The 23,552-nt window shown below is 37.4% G+C and overlaps 2 protein-coding genes across 10 annotated transcripts in view; both read left to right on the top strand.

The window, feature by feature from the left end:
• LOC137653169 (carboxylic ester hydrolase-like) overlaps positions 1-3,221 on the top strand; it is a 40,936-nt gene extending 37,715 nt beyond the window's left edge. The window contains exons 11-13 of the mRNA XM_068386547.1: positions 544-670; positions 1,173-1,287; positions 2,766-3,221. Of these exons, the coding sequence (XP_068242648.1) occupies positions 544-670; positions 1,173-1,287; positions 2,766-2,993 (470 nt within the window). The 3' untranslated portion in view covers positions 2,994-3,221. The remainder of the gene's footprint in view (positions 1-543; positions 671-1,172; positions 1,288-2,765) is intronic.
• A 368-nt stretch (positions 3,222-3,589) lies between these two features.
• Positions 3,590-23,552, top strand: part of LOC137653525 (zinc finger SWIM domain-containing protein 7-like) — a 66,769-nt gene continuing 46,806 nt past the window's right edge. For 5 of the 9 annotated variants that reach the window (XM_068386993.1, XM_068386992.1, XM_068386990.1 and 2 more), the window contains exons 1-2: positions 7,939-8,086; positions 15,978-16,149. In XM_068386993.1, coding sequence (XP_068243094.1) covers positions 15,985-16,149 — 165 coding nt within the window. In that variant the 5' untranslated portion in view covers positions 7,939-8,086; positions 15,978-15,984. The other 4 variants (XM_068386994.1, XM_068386995.1, XM_068386996.1 and 1 more) reach the window with 4 other exon arrangements.

The following is a 23,552-nucleotide window of genomic DNA, read 5'->3' as shown; positions in this document are numbered from 1 at the left end:
GTGCCTTGTGGAGCCCAGCTGAACGTTTGGTGAACTAATCTCTCTTGGGGAGTGCGAAAAGCATGCCCAAACCATCTCCATCTCCCCCCCCCCCCCATGATGATCTCATCCACATATGGCACTCGAGTAATCTCTTATAGTTTCAACTCATCCACATAGGGCACATAAAACCTTAAATTGTAATTGTTTTACTAGTGAATACCCCACATTTTCTTGGCAATTAGCTAATATATGAATAATTATTGTCACAATTTTTGTTCACAATATGAATATATTCCTTTTGGAATATTCAGAACAAGCTTTAACAGAGTAGAGAGTCCATACGCAAAAAAAAAAAAAATAGAATAAAATAACAAAAAACAAAAAAAAAAAAAAAAAAAAATACAATCGATGTTTGTTTAAAATTCCGCTAATTTCATGAGGCCGAGACAACTGATCATTACTATTTCGAATAAAGCTGTTTATTGCGAAATTCAGAGAAAGGGAAATAATCCTTTATAATTTTATAGTGATGCAATACTAACTAATTGCATACATTTCCAGGGGTTACTCATGTAGACGACATATTCTACTTATTCTCCGGTGGGAGGCAGCCAACTTTGACCCATCCAAAGGATTTGGCATTACGAGATATTTTCACGAAGTTGTGGGCAAACTTTGCAGCAACAGGGTAATGTATACTTCGAATAAAGGCACGACACTGTACTTTCAATTCAGGAGAAGCTTATTTACTTGAGATTTTTTTTATCCATGAGTAGATTTTGAAGAGAAATTAAAAGGGACCTCAAGGTTTTTAACTATCGAAATATATGCTCTGGAAATATTTCTGATTCCTTTCATTTTTGATTGCTAAGATGGGAGATATTCTAATAAATTTAACTTTTATGAGCATTTATGTATATTTATTAAAGTATAAGATGGGAGATATTCTAATAAATTTAACTTTTACGAGCATTTATGTATATTTTGGGAAAAGCACGTTAATAACAGCAGAAGAAGAAGAAGAATAAGATTTAAGTATATTCCTTTGAAATGTTCCAGCATATTATAGGAATTGTTTCAACTCTCATACAGAAGCAGCAAGAATTACTGCCAAGTACGAATGCATTGTATAGTTTTTTCTTAGCTCAAGTTTTTATTTATATCATTATGAAGTGTTTTATTTTTTTCAGAAATCCAACTCCCAACAGTTCAATGGGATTCATCTGGGAACCATCATCAGAAGGAAATCTCCATTACCTATCCCTGTCACCATCTCCCGTAATGAAACCTGATGGAAGAGAACAGGTATGGTATTAAAAAAAAAGGTGTCTGGTTTCAGTGCCAGTTTCGTCAGAATAGATGTTCATCAGAACGTCAACCGGGCAAGCCCAACCTCCCACTGTGGTGCTCAACCACAGCAGTTGTCTCCCTAGTAAACAGCTTAAACTCAACGGTCCCGGGAGTGGATCGATCTACTGCCATGCGAATGCTAGGCAAATTCTCTTTGGATAATATGATTTTATATGATACAATACTGAATTTAAACATTCAATTCTGCAGTTTGATTTGGTTTCTGTCTAGATTTTTTTTTTTTTAGCATTCATGAGAGGTAAACCTCCTTTGCGTGGGTTTTGGAGATAACAGAAAATGACCCTGACCCGGAAGTTAAGCAAAAGCGTAATGAAACGGCATAAAATGAAATAATAGCATAATTCTTAATCTTTGGCTTACCAGCGGTAGTTTCAATTCATTACTTAACTAACATGGAAAGACCAAATTGGAATGCAGATCTGGCATGTTTGATAAGTTGTCTCTAACTTTATTGCACTAGACAGAAGTTTGGATTTGAAAAAAGATATGAAATATTTCTGAAGGAGGCATAGGAATATCACATTGACATTAGAGTGAGGCGACACTGAGGGATAATGATACAATCATGTTAAGACTACTGTACTTCTTGTCTGATGTGTCAGAGAAATTCTCTAACGGAAATGTGTCTTTCTTCCATTATTTGTAGTCACTGAGAGCAGTTTTCATTTAAATTTTTGTAGTGGAGCGTCGACTACTAATCCATTGATACGATTGAAGCCCCATGGATTTTACTGTTGCGTTATGCGAAACCTTATGTTTAGCCGAATCTCTGTCACAGCAGCATTACAAAAGCATCACAGTAAAGGTCATCATAATATATATTTTTTTATTCATTTCATGGTATTCCCGCCGAAATGAGCTCATATACAGATTATTGTGCCGGGCATTTTGTAGTTTAGCTAATAATGCGATAAAATATGACATTTCATGTGACAAAAAAGACCGATTGCCGCATACACATTTCTGTCGAGTTAACAATGACATATCCAATATGTCTTTCATGAAACAATTTTTTAGAATCGTAATACAATTATTCTTCTTTTAAGGGTTTTTTTTTTTTCATTTGTATGGGGGTAAACACGCTTGCCTTCTTTTTGAAGGACTTTGCATTGGCTTTTGGGTATACCATAGTTTCGATCGGCTGCCCTGCCTGACATCGCTTAGACCCCGGTAGCGTATGTTCATGTGTCGTATCACTCACCAGTGTCCTTCCTACCATCAGCGATTAGTCATGGCGTTGTTAGGTCGACAGTTCGAGACGTGTGGTATTATTACTATCATAAAAAAATCAACTTTTTATTTTGATCATATCTAAGATTAACTTGGAGAGTATATCTCCACAGAACAGAATATGTAAAGAGAAAGGTGATTAAAACATGAATATTAACACCTCTAAATATTTTCCTTATCAGGTCCGAGAATTCTTCGCCACTCTTCCACTACACCAGAACCAGATTCTGCAAGGTAGATATCCATCTCAGTTACTGACGACTCAGCCTCCCTCTGAGGAACCAGACTCCGTTACTCCATTGCCAATGACAACTACACCTACGACGGATTTCACGGAGGCTGTAAACCACTCCGATGGTTCAGATAGAAATGTTAAGAAGCCTTCAAGAATGCGAAGAGACGAGCTTTAGATGCATTTATATTTCCATTCAGAGTATATGCATTGAGGAGTTTTTTTTTTAAGTATCCGATTGGATATTATTTTAATTTGTATTAGTATGTGAGGTGTTCTCTTATAAGATTTTTCTTTTCTTTTGCATTTTTAATAGAGATGTTTCTGAAGAAGTCGGGAGAAATATTTTTATCATTTTTTCTCTTAAGTATGCAAAACATACACACACACACACGCACACCTTCTTTTGCGTTAATAGGCGTAGAAGGAGATGACGTTGATATATATATATATATATATATATATATATATATATATATATATATATATATATATATATACATACACACTCACTAGTGTACCGAGCCACTAAAAATTACTTCTAATTACTTAGATAAATTTGCACACAAATATTCAACCCCTCCCACTCCACCCCCTTCCTAACTACAAACCACTGGTTCGGCAATTTGTTGTAGAATGTGGTTTCCGAGTGTACCTCTCCGGGTACCTCTCTCATTTGGGCTATGACACAGATATATATATATATATATATATATATATATATATATATATATATATATATATATATATATATATATATATATATATATATATGAGGGAGATATAGTGCGTGTGTATGCATGCACTAGTCAGAGCCTTTACGCTCTCGCCGAGCAAAAATTTATATTAAAAAATTAAGATACAAGTTTTTAAGACAATCCAAAATTAAGTTACAGGTTCATTATCATCCTCACATTTACATCGTATTATAGTGGCAACATAGGCAATATATTCACTATAAAATGATTTATCTTTCGTAAAATTAAAATTGTATCTAATGATTAGTCAGATGATTAATTTTCTTAATTTTTCTTATTACCAAGTTAAAGCGTTTACAAGTATCTCCTAGTTATTTCTTTGCAAGCCTTATCAACTTGCTTAGTATTGCAGTGGCCAGTCACAAGACTCAATATCTTGACGGGCTATGCATTTTTGTATCATTTCTCTATTATTTGAAGTCATGCCAATCAACATAAACACCTGTTTGAATTTTATTATTCTTATACTTTTGTCTTAGAAGCAAAAATGTCTAATTTCCAATGCATTTTTAATTCATAAAGCATCTGTCTTCTTTATACATTACATGCAATGCAATAGTTATCAAGCATAGAATTATACCTTCATAATTTATCGCAGTTTACTGTTTTGGTTATCAAGATTTTAATGTTTAGCCCTTGGCATTCTTATATTTATGCCTTTTAAATTAAAGTATTTTGTGTTCCTTTTCTCCATGGTACAAATTGTATCCCTTGTTAGTGGACTAATTAAACTCATTTCGTCCCATTGGAACAATATTCTCTTATGGTGTTTTGAGTATAGTGGATGACCATATTCCTTACCCGGTTCAGGAAGTACGAAAATAGAAACTCGCTTGAATTATGTTTACAGGTCACTAGTTTTAAGCTCAGTAGCTATTTTCGTTATTCCAAGAACAATCCTAATTCGGTTATCTAAAGCGTTTAACGAAACCACGGCCCGTGGACAAAACGAAAGGCTACCCTTCAACGACGATATAAAGAAGAAGAATACCGAATGCTTCTCTGTTGTCCAGTTTGTCTAATCTAGAATCCTTGGAGTTGTCACAAAGTGATACTTGGAGTAGTTGTGGCGGGGAAAGTTCACGTGCCAGTCGAAATTCCAACCCCCATGCGAACTATGCAACCAGAGCAATAACCAAGGTGGTATGTCAGTAACGCAAGGGCATTGACAATAGAATTTGTGAAACCCCATCGGTCTATCCCCGATCTCTGCGTTCTTGGAGTTCTATGGCAGTTTCCTAATTCGGAGTTATAATGTAATACCGTAAATGGCAAGTCAAAACACTTACGCTCACGTTATAGGCTAATGGTAGAAAAACAGGTAAAGTATTGATTCAAATCATTATTTAATTGGGAAAAATGTGGAGCATGTACAATATAAGGACATTTTGGTGAATACGAATTATTTCACCGTGATTATGTATTATCCGGCTGGTCATTCAAAATTTTGAGACGATTAATTATGGAGAAGATAGTGAAAAGTTTATGAAATATAAGAAAGAATATATGTGCAGAGACATTTCTCAAAGGGAACGAAGTCAGCTATCAGTTGGAACGTTTTAAACGTCTTATATAACCCTGCCAGTTGCACATGGGTGCTGAATGGACTTGTAAGCCCCAGCACCGACCATTTAGGTCAAATACATAAACAATTTCTAACATGTATTTATACACATAAGCGCTCGCAGACTTGTATATAAAGTTATAAACTGTTTCATGTGATTTTAGTGCACGTGCTTTAATTTTTATTTTGGTATTTCCTTGCACTATAATAGCATTAAACTTTGTTATATATATATATATATATATATATATATATATATATATATATATATATATATATATATATATATTATATAATATATAATATATAATATATATATATAATATATATATATATATATATATATATATAGTGTACATATTTATTAATTAACCATACACTTTTCTTCTGAAGCAAGTATTCCGCTTAACACTGCACATTTCTTAATCTCACAAATGCTGATAAACATTTATAGCTTCATGATTTGTGGACGACAGTCAGAAATTCTTTTAATCGCTAAGACTAGAGCTGCTGAACTACTGATACATTAATACTTTAGATCCAATACAATCTCCTTTATCACAACCAACCAAAGGTTCACAATACCAACCTTTTCAACCCAAGTCCAAAGGGAGTTTGTTTGTTTCAAAGGGTTATCTCGAATCTGATTAAGGTTTGAACACAGGTCTGTAAAGGAAAGTTTCTGATGTACAGGTACCCAACTATGTACATGTGTATGAAACCAAAATTATAAGGATGATAAGCTTGGGATGGAGAGCATTTGGTAAACAAACTGAGATTATGATAAGTTAAAATCCCACTTTTCTCGAAAAAGAATTATTTAATCAGATGGCCCTACCAGTATTAACTTATGCATCGGAAACTTGGAGCCTTACTAACGCCTTAGAGCATGAGTTGGATACAAATCAGAGCTATGGAAAGAATAATAAGGGGAATAACGCAGACAGAAAAAAGAGCAACATGGATACGAGAACAAACTAAAGTAGAGAATATTCTAACATGTAAGAAAAAGAAATGGACGTGGGTAAAGACATGTAATGATAATGACAGATAATAGATGGACATTAAAAATAACTGATTAGGTACTTGGGTACCCAGCGGGTTTTGACGGACATGGGCTGTTATGGAAGGTTGTGGGTGTTATCTGGTTTCTACCACCCTCACAGAATAACATCTGACTGCTCAACCTTGGGGGTGAACTACAGAAGTTGATGTTTGTTTGAATCTACCCATAGGTAAAAAAGAAAAAAAAAAGAAAATAGTTTTATTGTTACAATCCCTGAGTTGTTAGAGTAACATTTTTGTGTATATATTAATTTATACACATGAAAGGTTGATTGTTGATGCGGGGGTGGCAGATTTGGCTTTGGGGTGTGAGCACTCCTGTCAATCACAGTTGCGTACATCGCCCGTGCCAGAAGTGGAAAAAATTACCTTCCGGTCGGGGGTAGCATTTTCAGTAGAGTGAGTTTGTTAAGAAATTTGTTGGCTAGTACACTCAAAGTACAACCTTGCATTGCATAGTTGGAGTAAACAATGATTGGCAGATCTCTCGCTTGACCACAGACTTCATTGGCAATCTCTTTGTAATCGCCATCCTCCAAATTCAGCTAGGGCCCGGGTGGGACATTCCCGACTTGAAATGAACCAAGCCTTCTTGCTTATGAAGTACGGAAAGCTAGGTTATCTCTGCCACTCAGACTGTGAATCATTGGCAACGCCCAGGCCTGCACTGGGCCGATTCCAAAGACTTCTACAAAACTGGATCGGCAGGTATTCGTTTGAAGAGACTCCTGCCCGGAACTCTGTTAGGTCCTGAAGATGTGTAACAACATAGTAGATACACAGGACAATGCCATTAGTATCGTTGACATGCACTATAACCCTGTTTATTCCATCTGTACGAACACTACAATGTGTAATAACTTCCTCCTGAGTGGATTCCAACTTTGGAACTGGCATTGGTACTTGTGATTGAGCTGAGGTACTTGTCTCCTCATCAAATCCCCCATCAAGGCAAAGCTGAAGCGATCCGTTGCTAAGTGCGTAATTATTATTATTATTATTATTATTATTACTACTATTGTTGTTGTTGTTTTGTTATTATCGTTCTTATTATTATCATCTATAAGACAAAAATGCATAGTAGGCCTACTCTCAAAGCTCTAACACTACGTAAGTTACGCTTGTGGTGAGGAAGCTTTTTTTATAATTCACTGGTCCTAATTTCCCATACTACTACTACTCCCACTAGTTTAGCTACAACCCAAGTTGGAAAAGCAGGATGCCAAAAGCCCAATAGCCCTAACTGGGAAAATAACCCAGTGAGGAAAGTATACAAGGAAATAAATAAGCTATGTGAGAAGTAATGACCATATAAACTAGAATATTTTTATGAACAGAAACATTAAAACTAATTTTTCATAATTATATAAACTATAAAAAAGGGACTTAAAGCAAACAACCATATTAAGCTAACAGTTTTAAATATGTTGAATTGTTGCTCCCATTCCAAATATATTTCTCCCAAGGACCTAAGTTTTAAAGATGTAGGTATTATGAATATTTTAATTCATAATGCTTAGAGTAAAGTAGGATTGAGATTTTTTTCATATTTTTACAATCTTGATTTTTGCTATCGGCAACCAAAATATAAAAAGCAAGCAAATAACTTACGATATTGTGAATTCTTTTTAGCCTATATGCATTTAGTGAGTTATGAAAATTTGAACCTAATAATCATATGGAAAATTTAAATAATTTCGATTAAATTTTATGACAAACCTAAGCTAATTTTGAAAATAAGAAGAGGATTTGTTATTGACTTTTGGCGGTAATATAAAAAAGTGGTAATTTTGACACGCGGCGAGACGACGACTGTCATTGTTGCTCTGGAAGTCTCGTAAATAGTTTAAAATAAGACAATATTATAGAAGATACGAGGATCAGGTAATCAACAATTTCATTTAATATTTAATCAAGTGGGTATTACGTAGATTAACCCCAAATTTTCTAAAATGTGAATTGTTGGTATTATAATTTTCCTGTTTTCGCTTGTCCCAACTACATACTACAAAAGGTTGGAACTTGGCCAGTTTGATTAAGCTTGGATTAAATGTACCCCATGTAAACATTAGCAAGGTACAAATTATAATGTTAAAAAAACGTGAATATTTGCTGTCTTCTTAAAAGTAGCAGGCCGGTGTGTGACGTTCACAATGATCCTTGTCTGGAAGTAGTTATTTTTCCTACATGGTAAATGTGTATTCCTTTCAACCTGTTGTACTGTAGAAGGCCATATCTAAGAACCTTTGTATAATAACGGACAGGAAAACATAAACTTATACATAACACCATCTAACCTAAAGTTCCTAATCTACAAGCAGCGTCCTTTTCTAACGGGTGTAACGCCGCCCTGTGACCCCTCCCCCTTAGACTGCTGTACTCTTAGCTATACGGTAGGGGGTGTATGTATGATAGTGGCCACTTGTGTGCATGATAACGGCAAACTTAAAATACAACTGTAAAGGGGGTCGCAGGAGGACGGTAAACCCCCCTCCCCCCGTTATGTAAGTAGGTAAAGACATGGCTTTAGGTTATGTTAGGGAGGAAATTTAGTCAATTGATGTCTACTTTTATCCGCACTGGAGGAACTGGCCGCTGATATACAAAGGCACCTTGTGGGGTGTTTCAAGGCGTGACTGTCATCATACATACATACCCCTACTCGTACTTATCAGGTGGGCTTCCACTTCCACCATACATGAATTGACCTAGAACACCATATTCTTATTGGTAAAATTATAGAGCAATGTAATAAATGTTTGCAAAAAATAATACTATTAGTGTATCTTATGGTGTTTTGACCGTTGTTAATAATAATTTCAGGTGGAAAGCCAAAGTTTTTAAGTTATGTTGGGTTGAGTACCATAACTGAAAAACTTTTATTATAGTTATGGACGGAAAAAGTTTTTCGACTAAAAAAATAGACATTTCACATAGAAAAATGCTCGTTTTCTTTGAAAATGACACTGATTTTCACTGCAAATAAAAACTTGATGTATCTATATCTGGCGATGATGGGGGACACCCTGTCTGTATCTATAGTTTTACCTGTAAAACTATGGCCATTTACTAGGTATCGTCATCAAGTACGTTCAAAGCACTTTAATATATATCATGTACCAGTAAATGTATGATATTTAGAATAACTTTTGAATTTTTAACTTTCTAAAAACCAGTTCGTAATCAAGACCGAGTAATACTAATGAAACATGGCCAAAACCCTAGAACTTATGTTTGCCAGGATTTTGGATGCTTTGTAAACATGATTTTCCAGCCCATTTCCTTTGGAGTCATTTGTATCTCCTTATTTAAGAGAGCTTATGATTTATCGTTTTTTTACTCTGCTGTAGCTCGCTTCGCTTGCAATTTAACATTTATCTTGATCCTATGTTTTGGCAAGAACATGTTTCGCAACACACGATATCCCCGGGGTTAGTAGTTTGCGTTATTTTAATTTTCTGATTTATCTGTTAGTTAAACACTTAACCAAGGGGTGAATATGCACCTAACAAAGTGGTGAGGGGTAGCTTCATGCTACCATCTTCTGTTCAATTTTGGACTTTGCTTCCATTTCCCATTGTTAGACTAAATATATCAAACATGTTTCTACCCTAACCTTTTATTATTAATATGATGAATAAAATAAGAGCTGCAATTCTATTGATTATTCCAATAATGAAAACAAATAACCAAGTGGTTTAGAACATAAAATGTTGGCCCCTTTATTCTGTTCAAACAAGTAACCTCAGCAGAAGCAACCCCTACCAGTCTTTTTCTGAACTACCTTGTGGAAGGAGGCTCCTGTGGCATGTGGAAAGATGATGAAATGAGCAAAACAGGATTTTTTTTTTTATCTATAACTTTGTGAATAGAGGTTGCCTATTTGTATGTGGAATAATCACTTCAGACAAATTGGATTTCTACTTTTGTTTTGTTAACCATTCAGTTGTATTTAACAATAAATGTGGCATCACCAGGGAGATTGGGATTTTTCCGAGTGGAAAATAGAATTGAATACTGTACAGTATAGATGCACAATAATCTAACATTCCTGACAATTTAACTTACCATAGCCTATCCCCATCCAACTTGGCGTGACCCAAGATTTATATTCGTTCCTAGATGAATACAAACCTTTGTCTTACAATAGCAGTATGTCTTCAGGGGAGCTAGGGCTGCTATTGAAATTTTACAAGGTATTTATAACTTTCAACATGTGGAGAGAAAGAAGGTGGGGTCCACCGGCCACCTATCAGTTATCAAGAAGAGTATTGTTTACTTTTACCATACTATTGGACCTAATTCTGCTGCATCTCAAATTTCCAGCTTTTAATGCTTCATTTTCTCATTTGAAAAAAAAAAAAAATCGTGTAAAAGTGCAAGGATCTGAGGTTGTGTATGGGTGTAGCTGCTAAAAAGTATGGCAAGTTTATACAAAACTCTCTCTCTCTCTCTCTCTCTCTCTCTCTCTCTCTCTCTCTCTCTCTCTCTCTCTCTCTCTCTCTCTCTCTCTCTCTCTGTATATGTGTGTATATATATAATTTTTTTTTTTCCAAGGGCCATAATTTGCTGTCATCCCCTTGTTAAGACTACAAAGCTGACCTCTACAGTGGAGTTCTCCTGTGGCTGTAAGATTTGAACCTAAGGAAATTGGCTTTCCTCGGGTATTGTGGGTGCTAGGCCTTGTACAGAGCCTAGCAAGCGCAAGTGTTGGTTGGGATAAAGGACTACACCCATGTCTCCCTTTTCCTGTGGGCTCAACCGATTGCAATTAGTCTTTTGAGGCTCCTAGTGATCTCTGCGTGAGAGAGAAACTTTGCTCTGCCAAAATGCGACACAGTGAGGGACGGTTTTTCAGCACCGCTGCATAGGAGTGTACTCTCCTGCTACCAGCACTCTGTCTTGTATAGAATTTAGTGCATGCATTTCAGTTAGAATGAAGAGCTCTGCCCTTTTTTCCTTTTTTCTGGGTTTAAGAACAACACCTCAGTCTCTTCCCTGTAAAAGTGGACCCCCGGGGTGTGGCATCCCCAGGTTACGTTTTTTTCACGTTACGGTGTGGAATACAATGTTTTTTCGTCCCTTTGTTACAGCATTTTCCCCACCTTACGGCATTGAATTCCAAAATTCAAACTTGTCGTTCAGTACGCGTACGACTGTGCGAGTCACTTGCCTCACACGTCACTGCATACGTCGCTAAGAAGCTGGTCGGCGTCACTAAGATGCCGATACACTATTGGCCGAAATCCCTCCCACAATGCCTGAGAGGGATGCTGTCTCTCTCTCTCTCTCTTTGTTAATCGCGCGCTCAGTTCAGAATCTCGTGCGTGTTTCGTAAAGACTTGATCTCGTGTGAGTGCTTGCGATATCATATTTTTTTTGCATTTTAGTGCTTATTTCCAACTTTAATTTGTTAGCCATGGGTCCCAAGATTGCTAGTGAAGTTAAAGGGAGAAGTAAGAAGATGATTACTATGGAAACGAAGCTGGAGATGATAAAGATATATGAAGAAGGCATGCTTATCGTTACCCTCGCTAGTACACATGGCCATAACTAGTCAACAGTCAACGATTGGTACAATCGTCAAGAACAAGGAAGCCATTAAAGCGAGTAAGTCTTCTAAAGGCATGACTGTCCTTGACAGTGAAAGACCTCAATCAACGACAAGATGGAGAGAATCCTCTACTATGGATTAAAGAGAAGGAAATCGCTGGTGATACACTCACGCAATCAGTAATTTTGCACAAGGCGAGCGCCATCTTCGCCAATCTCGTGAAAGCCCAGAGAGAAGGCGGAGATGAAGGAACTTCGCAGCAAGCCCCCTCCAAGAGTTCAAGGCTTCTCATGGGTGGTTTGATCGCTTTAGGTAGAGGACTGGTATTCACTCAGTCATCAGGCATGGAGAGGTGGCTAGTTCTGATAGGAAAGCAGCAGAATTCCTCAAGAAGTTTTGAGTAATTAATTTCCAGAGAAGGCTACATTCTTCAGCAAGTGTTTAACTGTGATGAAACTGGCCTTTTCTGGAAGAAAATGCCCCATCGTACATATATCACAGCTGAAGAAAAGAAACTTCCTGGCCATAAACCGATGAAGGACAGACTTACCCTCGCATTTTGTGCAAATGCCAGTGGGAACTTGAAAATTAAGCCCCTACTGGTGTACCACTGAGAATCCTTGTGGCACAAGATATCACGAAGGATAGGCTCTCGGTATTTTGGAGGTCTTATGCCAAGGCCTGGGTCATGAGGACCATATTTATTGAGTGGGTAAATGTCTGCTTCGGTCCTGCTGGCAAGAAATTTTTAGAAGAGAACAATCTTCCTCCAAAGTGTCTCCTGATACTGGACAATGCCCCTGCTCACCCTCCTGGCCTCGAGGCCAACATACATCCTGACTTCTTCATCAAGGTTCTCTATCTGCCACCGAACCCTACCCCTCTCCTCTAGCCTATGGACCAGCAAGTGATTGCCAACTTCAAGAAGCTTTACATGAAGCATCTGAAAGGTGCTTCGAAGTGACCGAAAGCACTCAACTCACCCTCCGTGAATTTTGGAAGGGGCATTTCGACATCGTTCAATGCCTGAAGATGATCGATAAAGCTTGGAATGAGGTTTCACGGCACACCTTGAACTCCTCATGGAAGAAACTCTGGCCAGCTGTTGTGGCAGAAGGCGACTTCGAAGGTTTTGAATCCTCAACCGAAGACGAGGCCGTTGATGATCCTGCCCGAGGGTGATGTTGAGGAAATAATTTCAATCGGGAGGTCCATGGGGCTTGTTGTCGATGAAGCTGACGTCGATAACTTTATCGACGAGCACAGGGAGGAGCTCACGACAGAAGACTTGAAGGAGTTGGAGGCAATGCAGTACTGAAGACGGGGGCGAAACAGAAAAAACGACATCGGCAGAAATAAGGGAAGCTATCGGTTGGTATGAAAACCTTGCGAGATTCATTGAAAAAAGCACCTAGAAAAACTTCACACAGGTCGTCTTATGGAGAGTGTTAATGACAAGTGTATGAGTCATTTTAGAAATATTTTGAGGAGTCGTCAGAAGCAGGCTTCTTTGGGTAGATATTTCTCCAAAAGAAAAGTGTTAGAAAGCAAAGATGATATAAGTGATTCTAGTAAAAAAGAGTAAAGCAAAGAGGAAGAAGTGCTACTGCATAAAATTAAGTTCTAGAAAAAAAAAATCATAAACATTTCAAAATAAAAAAATAAAAAAAAACCATTTTTAATTTCAAGTGTTTAATAAGAATAAATTTATTATTAAGTGTAACATAATTAGCATTGATACGTTTTTATATCTGCCATCTCCTCCCCCCCTCTGCCTCCACCCACTACCAGCTCAAGTCACTTCACTCCAAAGGTAAATAGAATTCCATTTTACCTTTACAGGACCGTACTGTATATAATTTTTTATTTATAATGTTATTTAATTATGTACTGTACAGTACATGTATATTATATATAAGTACTGTAGTACAGTACTTGCTATACTATTTTGTTACTAATTTTTAATATGCATATAAAATTTTGACGTTTTTACCTGGGGTCTTGCACGCATAAGCTATTCTATTGCCCGCCATACGTCATTTTCACTACTGTATACGATACCAACTCCGGAACGGATTAATGTCGTATGGCGGGGGTCTACTGTACAGTATATAAGTATGTAAGGGAAGGCAGATGACTCGTGGTGAGGTTTCATCTTGTTCACGTGATAGAGAACTGGGTTTGAGAGGAACTGTCAATAAGTCTCCTCTCTTGTATGAGGAACAAGACATTCCCTCTCATAAGTGTTACCAGGAATATACAGTAATCGGCGAGTCATTTCCTTGCAGAAGCGTGATCTGGGATACAATCTTCGGTGTTGTAGGGTTCAATGTCCTAGTTATAGGTCTGATAAGATGAGTACATAACAAGACCAGAACATGGGTCAATCTCTCGATGACTCTCATAGCTCCGCTATGGCATCAAGCAGAATGGTTCCCGGACCTTATACAGCTTCTGACAAAGCTTCCAAGAGAACTCCCTCCATGACACGATCTACTCAGACAGCTATATGAAAACAGCTTCCACAAAGCCATAGCTTCGCTATGACTTCACACCTGGAGACTATCCAGCACCTCCTCACAACACGTTGCGAAACAGATGGCTTGACATCTGTGATGATCATCAGCATCAGTACCAGAAAAAGTGGAATGTTTTCTGTGGTTGGTGTCGTGCGCCTATTCCAGCAATAGCGGAGTTCCATGTGCACATGTGGGAGGAAATGCGCCTCTCGGTTTCGGCAGTAAAAGGTTACCACTCGGCCCTGAGTCTTGCCTTTAAGCTCCGCATGCGAAGTTATGAACTTAACCTGTCCCCAGTCGGAAGTGAGACCTCATTGGAACATGGCTTGGGTCCTTCAGTCCCTGAAGGGTCCCCCTTGCGAACCATTACGCCAGGCAACACATCGCTACCTCACTCTGAAGACGGTGTTCCTACTTGCTTTGTCTTCGGCCAAAAGAGAATGAACTTCATGGTCTCATATGGCATTGCCATTCAGGGAGATAGGAAGAGGTAATTCCCTGAGTTTATTGCAAAGAATCAAAATTCGGGGGGTTGCTGATCCTAGATTCAATTCCTTCCGTATAAAGTCTCTCTATTCTGTAACCAATGACCCAGATCAACTCTTACTATGTCCAGTAAAGAGTTTGAGGTATTAATTCAAAAGGACATCTGCAGCTTGCTCCCCGAGTGCCAGCACTCTTAGTCGGCACAGGGAAGGTCAAGAGGAGGATCACGAAGAACCACCATCTCTGCTTGGATTTGCAAGGTCATTGACCTGACACTGAATCTTGATTCTCCTCCGACACATTGCCTCAGAGCACATGACGTCAGGAGCATTGCTACTTGCCTGGCATTCAAACGAAACTACTGTGGCGCAGGTACTACAAGCGGGCGTGTTGAAGCGTCAGATGACCTTCACCACCTACTACCTGCAAGACGTAACCCACAGGAATATGGAAACATTTTACATTGGTCCTGTGGTGACTGCACAACAACTGGGTTAAACCTCAAGCTCCTTGATGGACAAGTAGCAGGGGGTTGAGGGCAAAGGTTACCCCGGATTAGTCTGAATGAATGATAAAGAATGACTAGCTCCTTTTCTTCATCCTCCCTTCTCTTGGGGAAATTAACACAAAGTCTCCCCTGCAAAGCTGACCTAAACCAACTGCATGTAAACTATTGTTCCCTTGTGTAACCTGGTACAGCATTGTGTCAATGTTGATATGTCCTCAAACCTTATCGAGGGGTGTATTGGGTATGTCTTGGTGACCTCTGAAGATTTCTATGACTGAAGAACTCTTACCTTGACAGCCTCATTTCTAGTATCACGAGCACACAGCTTATGTAGACCCGGATCATGCATGGCTCGCTTTTAGCGAGGGATATAAAGAATTCCCAGGTTGAAGCCAAAACCCTGATTAGCAAGGAATTCTACCCTCCTAAAGGGTAAGTTAACACCTATAAAAAGCATTGGTTTGTATTTAGTGACGGAACAAGTTTTGTATCACGAGTGGTTTTTTTCGTAAAATGAGGCTAAAAAATTTCCGTATCATGAATTTTCATATACGAAATCTTTCATATCAAGAGGTATTACTGTATTTGATTGTTTTCTGTCAAACCGTACAAAGATTTTCATATTTTGTTTGATTGTTTTCTGTCAAACCGTACAAAGATTTTAATATTTTGTTTCACAATTTTATTACTAATTTTTTTTTTTCCCAGAATCAACATGAGTAACTGTCCCAATACAGTGGCTGTAGTGCAAGGCCTGATAAGTGTTGTATGGCAAGAATATCATTCCAAAGGTCAGCTTTCAGAAGGAGTCCTCAACTCTCTCTATTGTATATGCGGAAATACATTGATGAAAGCCTTCAAACTCATTGACAGTCAAAAGGTAAATATGATTTAAGAAAGTATGAAATTACTTAATATTAGGTGAATAATACTGTGTAGTGTGTTCCTCCTTTATAATGTGAGATACTGTGCTTTGCCACACACTGGAACAACTTTAGTTAAGTAACGGTAAGTGGTCAGTCTACCAGGCTGTCAAAGACAAGCCACATTTGACCTTGCTCACAAAGTTTTTTGCTGGTTTTGGATTATTGACAGTCTAAGGGTAATTATGATTTAGTTAGTATGAAATTACTTCATATTAGAAGGTACAGTAGTGTATATTAAGTATGAAATTACTATTAGGAGACTAATATTGAACAATTTTTGTCACAAAAACAAACCTTTTCTCCTGTATAGTACAGAGGTAATGCTTTGACACAAGCTAGAATACCCAGTTAGGTAATGGCAGGTGGGTAAAAGGGATATGAAGTCCTGCCTACCTGAATGTTGAAGAAAAGCCACATTTGACTCTGACATCAAAGGGGAAGTCTTTACTGCTGGCTATAATTATTGCAGGCTTTGCATCTTTTTCTTTACGTCCTATTGTTGCAGCTTGACAAATAATTTAAATTCTGCTCTTATGGGACATGTAGGCCTTTATCGCAGCATCAGTTATTCCCTCGGTAATTTCATTGTAGTAGTTACATCACATGGTAGATACATAGACCTTTTCATTGCAATGTACAGAAGCAAGGTAACTTCAGAGCAATATAGTACAGGAGCAATAGGGTTCAACATGGAAAAAAAATGCAGAAAGCCGAATTTTTCACAAGTTATCTGAAACCTCACTAAGTTCAGTGGAATAAAGTTTACCTAAATTAACCTTGAGCTTGCTGAAAAATCCAAGATGGCGGCTGCGGTGCGGCTAATTTTCGAAAATACTCCTTTAGCATTGTTTAGTACTTATTAAACAAGGAACTTTGGTGCAAAAAACTCATATTTAATGTGATTCCTTTTATTCAGTGTAAAGTTTACATTTTCTGGCCTTTAAAATCAAAATAAAATGCAAATTTTCACATCACAAATATTGAAATAAACCGAGAAACATACTTTTGTCGTTCATTATAGACACAAGACTCATTCTTAATGTGATTACTCTAATTCAATGTAAAGTTTACATGTTTTTGCCTTATAATCCAAATAAAATATAAATCTTCTCATTATAAACATTGAGGAGTCCTGTTGAAGAGTCCCAACCTCATATTTCCCATCAAGCAGCTTTTCATTGACAACTCTAAGATGATCCAAGTTGAGTGTGTTACAAGATGTTGATGTATGAAGCATCTTCCCAACAAGAGAAGAGGCTGTCAGCATGTGTGTTCGGAGTGCACGAGCATAAGCATGCCCAGTCAGCATGTGCTTCACTGTGTTGATTCCATAGACAGTCTCCCATAGATCAGACAGCCCATTCCCTGCCATTATATGTCCAATTGCACCCATATATGACATTAAAAGATGGAAGCCACCTAATCTCACTATAACTTTGGTAAGGTCTGGAGATGCTTGTACTATTTCAACTGCTTTCTGGTATAGTGGCTGATCAAATGTGACAGGGATAATACCCAGCCTGTACTTTTCCGACACATCCTGGGCATAGCAGAGGGCAGAATAAAGGGTGTCTGGATGATTTGAACTGTTGTTAATGAATGGCAGAATGTCTATTCTGCTTACATCATAGTGGATTTGCTTCATGAGAGTTTGATTGAAACCACTCCATAAGGGGCACCGTGCAGTCTGTGTTACATGGAAGCTGGCCAGCCAGATATTGTCTAAGGTTATACCTAATCTCAAGAAGGAATTGTTGGTACTGAAAGGTTCTAGTGGTTTGATTAATACATTTCTGAGACCTGGTACTTAAGTTTTTTTGTATTTTTTGGTGGGCAATTGTGCAAATCTACCAGCATCTACAACGGACTAAACTTGTGTTGAACGAGGCAAGTTTTCTTCCACGATCTCTCCAGCTGGCGTTACACCTGCGATGCCTCCTAAAACATGCCATGTTCCAAGTCCAGTCAGTGTATGAGTGTCAATGTCTGCATTGTCAATACAAAATTCACAAATTTGTCAACCCATTCATACATTTTCTCTCCTGCAGGCAGCATTGCACTGTAGAGGCGTAATACTTCTCGGTAATCATCTGCAAATGCTAGACTGCTAAGTAAATCAACTAATTCACAAGACTCAAATTTAGCATTACAGTACACTGATACTCCCAAGAGAATTGGAGAGAGAAATGATCTGGGGCGTGCAGCTGATGTTATACTGTGTGATATTGCAATCCTACGGCGTCTGTCCTTGATGAGCTGACTAAGTAACCTTAATAGAAGTTGAGGAACACGTTCTTCCATCTTCTCTTAGTTGCTCATCTCCAGAAATTTTGGATACTGGGATTTATCATATATGGTTGTCCTTATTTCATCTTCTATGAGAACTCCAGCCCTGTCGACAATTTCTTCAGGTGTTAGTCCAGTATTACTGCAATGTTGTCTCAGTATATTATTGCTCTCATTCAGAAATGTATAAATTGTCTCTTTACCTTGCTCGCACGTAATAATCATTACATCTTTATACCTATCTTGTAGTTTAGACTTTAGCTGTCTCGCAGTGTACACTTCACTATCTCCAGAACAATCCTTCAAAAGACCCTCTAATTCTGTCAAAGTGTATTGGTGGTCATCATTGTTATCTAAGAGCTCACAAAGTTTGTAAAATCCTACATTTTTCTCTTCATCAACTGACCCTATAGGACGACCTTTAGGCCTTTTTGTGGGATTTTGCACAGATACCCTACCCTTGTGAAAACTTACCTGACGGTCATGGTGATATTTTACCTCGGCAACAACTGTATCTCCAATGTTTTGAATTCGCATATGTACTTCATTGCCCAATTTATCAGAGCGTTCTATGTATTTCTCTTGTAATGAGTGGATAAAGTCTTTAGTTCTCGATTCATGTATTTTATCACGTCTCTTGAGAGGTTGTTTGCTTATCATAGAATAGTCAATACACTTACCACAATACACACTGGTTTCGTAGGTCGAAATCGTCTGTCTGGGACCTGCGAATTGGTGCCTTGTACTCTGATCTTTTACCAGAGTTATCTGATTCTCTCTTCCTTTTCTTGACATTTTTAGGCAAGAGATAATTCTGTCTACATCTCTTGTGTATAGAAATTGGTAGTGCTCTGTTTACTGTCTAACCCATCCTTTATTTCACTGATGATTGCTAAGACTTTGTCCAATCCCTTTTGACCCATTGCACCCTGATCCATGTCAATGGCTTCATTGCAGAAAACACGCATCGGCATCTTTCTTCCATCACTCATACCTTGAAACAAAGAAAAGTTTCTGATGTCAAACTAAATCTCTGGTTCTTAATTTGTAGTTTAAAAATAATTCTCATTCGCAGATTACAAATAATTTGGAAAACAATGCCTTTGGTGCCGAGAGATTGGATATTTAGAGCACAATAAGTAAGTCTGAATACAATTAGTCTTTACCTAATGTAGTTTTATATATATATATATATATATATATATATATATATATATATATATATATATATATATATATATATATATATATATGTATATATATATATATATATATATATATATGTATATACATATATATATATATATATATATATATATATATATATATATATATATATATATATATATATATATATGTATGTACTGTATGTATGTATGTACAGTATGTATGTTAGAAAATCCAAAGGAGAGATATTTTGAGATGATACCAGTTGAATATAAAGTACCTGAACAGCCTTGTCTGTTAAAATGTGGTGTAATCACGAATGATCTGTGTGGTAGACTTAAGTGTCGGGGAACGGCTCACCAGTGAGATACGGGAAGTAGCTTATATACAGGTCCAGGACGAGTTCACTTTTCCTCACCACCCCTTGCAATGGGTATCACAGTGTATTAGGGAAAGGGTATATGTAGGAGAATTGAAAACAGGAGTTAGTAACGACTACAAATCATATTTTGAATTGCATAAAATCTCACACCACGTTATTTCGAGGAAGTAAAGAATTTTTTTTTTTATATTAAAGTATGACTAAATGGGTAACATATCAAATAAATGACATGAAAAATTTTCTTTCCACTGCTTAAAACCTAATTTGTTAAACTTTTTCCCCCATTTTTAGTGTTATCAGTTCAGAAAGTGGGTTCTGTGCTAATGGCAGCCATCTTGCACGCCATTTTGAATTACTCAGCAAGCTCATGGTTAACTTTGGTAAACTTTGTCATTCAACTGAGGAAGAATTGTAGTACCATCAGTAAAAAAAATCAGCCTTCTGCATTTTTTATCCAAGTTGGCATATTTTAGGACCTAATGCTCCTGTACTAATAGTTCCGTACATTTCATCGCATGGTAATTTCAGAGCAATATTTCCGTACGTTACATCGCAAGGTAACTTCAGAGCAATAGTTCTGTACATTTCATCGCAAGGTAATTTTAGAGCAATAGTTCCATACATTGCATTGCACGGTAACTTTAGGGCAATAGTTCCGTACATTTCATTGCAAGGTAATTTTACAGGAACAGTTCCGTACTTATCATTGCAAGGTAATTTCAGAGCAATAGTTCCATACATTTCATAGCAAGGTAACTTCAGAGCAATAGTTCCGTACATTTAATCGCAAGGTATATTCAGAGCAATAGTTCCATACATTTCATGACAAGAAAATTTCAGAGCAATAGTTTAATAGTCCAGTAGTTCATGATTGTGGAATTGTTTTTAGGCTGCCAAACAAGGAAGGTGCCTCATCGCAAGGTAATTTCAGAGCAATAGTTCAATCGTGTCCAGTAGTTCATGATTGTGGAATCGTTTTTAGGCTACCAGACAAGGAAGGTGCCTCATCGCAAGGTAATTTCAGAGCAGTAGTTCATGATTGTGGAATTGTTTTTAGGCTGCCAAACAAGGAAGGTGCCTCATTGCAAGGTAATTTCAGAGCAATAGTTCAATCGTGTCCAGTAGTTCATGATTGTGAAATCGTTTTTAGGCTACCAGACAAGGAAGGTGCCTCATCGCAAGGTAATTTCAGAGCAGTAGTTCATGATTGTGGAATTGTTTTTAGGCTGCCAAACAAGGAAGGTGCCTCATCGCAAGGTAATTTCAGAGCAATAGTTCAATCGTGTCCAGTAGTTCATGATTGTGGAATCGTTTTTAGGCTACCAGACAAGGAAGGTGCCTCATCGCAAGGTAATTTCAGAGCAGTAGTTCATGATTGTGGAATTGTTTTTAGGCTGCCAGACAAGGAAGGTGCTTCATCGCAAGGTAATTTCAGAGCAATAGTTCAATCGTGTCCAGTAGTTCATGATTGTGGAATCGTTTTTAGGCTGCCAGACAAGGAAGGTGCCTCATCGCAAGGTAATTTCAGAGCAATAGTTCAATCGTGTCCAGTAGTTCATGATTGTGGAATCGTTTTTAGGCTGCCAGACAAGGAAGGTGCCTCATCGCAAGGTAATTTCAGAGCAATAGTTCAATCGTGTCCAGTAGTTCATGATTGTGGAATCGTTTTTAGGCTGCCAGACAAGGAAGGTGCCTCATCTCAAGGTAATTTCAGAGCAATAGTTCAATTGTGTCCAGTAGTTCATGATTGTGGAATTGTTTTTAGGCTACCAGACAAGGAAGGTGCCTCATCGCAAGGTAATTTCAGAGCGTTAGTTCATGATTGTGGAATTGTTTTTAGGCTGCCAGACAAGGAAGGTGCCTCATTGCAAGGTAATTTCAGAGCAGTAGTTCAATCGTGTCCAGTAGTTCATGATTGGGGAATTGTTTTAAGGCTGCCAGACAAGGAAGGTGCCTCATCGCAAGGTAATTTCAGAGCAATAGTTCAATTGTGTCCAGTAGTTCATGATTGGGGAATTGTTTTTAGGCTGCCAGACAAGGAAGGTGCCTCATCGCAAGGTAATTTTAGAGCAATAGTTCAATCGTGTCCAGTAGTTCATGATTGTGGAATTGTTTTTAGGCTGCCAGACAAGGAAGGTGCCTCTAGAACAGCAATTCTTGTGAGGGTTAGTATTGATCATTCAGCGAATTGATTGGCACTTCACATCACATATCTGTTAGTTTCTTAACATTTTGGGAAAAAAAGAGCAATCAAGAAATGAAGCAATAATAGAACAAAATGTCACTGGGTCAGACATTCCTCGTCATAAAAAAAAGAATATAAGGATAGTGCTATTAGAATCCAGTACAACATCAATGATTTTGTAAATTGAGACTTGCCAGACTAGCTTAGCTGGAATTGCCCATAATTTGTCTCTGAATGTTGATGACTATTGTTAAAGGGTTTTTTATTTAGAAGAAATTTTTGTGTGATTTTTGTTTATCTTTGATTTTTTAATTGTTTCTTTATTAAAATGTATTAGTTTGTATTAGTATTTGAATAAATATGTTTTAGTAAACTTATTTTTACCCCAGTTTAAATCTTAAGGTGCAGTGTGTTACTTTTGAATATCTTGACATTTTTCTAAGTAAATACAGTATAGTTATGTGATGTATTTACTTCCGATGAAATTAACTTGCGATATAATGCATAGCAATGTAATTACTTTGCACTGAAATTCTCTAATATGTATTTGCTATGCGATGACATTACTGCAAAGAAATTACAGTGCATCGTATTATAAGGGTATGGACCACATCCAAATGGGGGAAAGAATACAGTTTTTTAATTGTAAATGTTTAAATCTCATAATTTGATATATTGCTTCCTTATTTTGATGTAGCTTTATTTCTATTTGAGTCTGATCTTAGGGGCTACGGACACTATAACCCCGCCTCTTCACGAGCCAGTTATACTGTCTTCACATATTTACCTTTGACCTTTGCATAAAACCACTTTTACTATTGTAATTGTGTTAAAGTGAGTGGCCCCCTCTTAATGGAGACTTCCTCTCGCCTAAGGAACGCTCTCATTTAAATACCTCGGGAGTTTGTATCCTTGTAGGAATAAACTGCATTTTTCAAAAATAATTTTCATTTTTCTTAGCGATTCAAACCAGTGTTATTTAAACAAAGGTCCCACCTCAACCAACCCACAAGTCTTTGACTAGGATAGAGTGGAGCTTTCATCACAGCAGCATGTAACACTGTCAGGCTGTGGAGTTGCCAAGTAACCTATTATAGTTACAACTGAACCCAGTTTTCATTTTTGTCTGGTCATAGGAAGTTGATATTAGGAGTAACCCATTCAAGTGACAGGTTTTTATAGCTAGTAAATATACAAATTGTTTTAAAGAATTTTGTTTCCTTATTTTTCTTCATTGAAATAACAATTCTTCTAATAGAAAATTATTCAAGCATACATAATTGATTAAAGGTAATCCAATTTCAAAATTTTTATATTTTTCATAAAAGAGAGAGAGA

This window comes from Palaemon carinicauda, chromosome 14 (assembly GCF_036898095.1).
Source record: "Palaemon carinicauda isolate YSFRI2023 chromosome 14, ASM3689809v2, whole genome shotgun sequence".
Taxonomy (NCBI): domain Eukaryota; kingdom Metazoa; phylum Arthropoda; class Malacostraca; order Decapoda; family Palaemonidae; genus Palaemon; species Palaemon carinicauda.
This window is presented reverse-complemented; position numbering and strand designations above follow the sequence as displayed.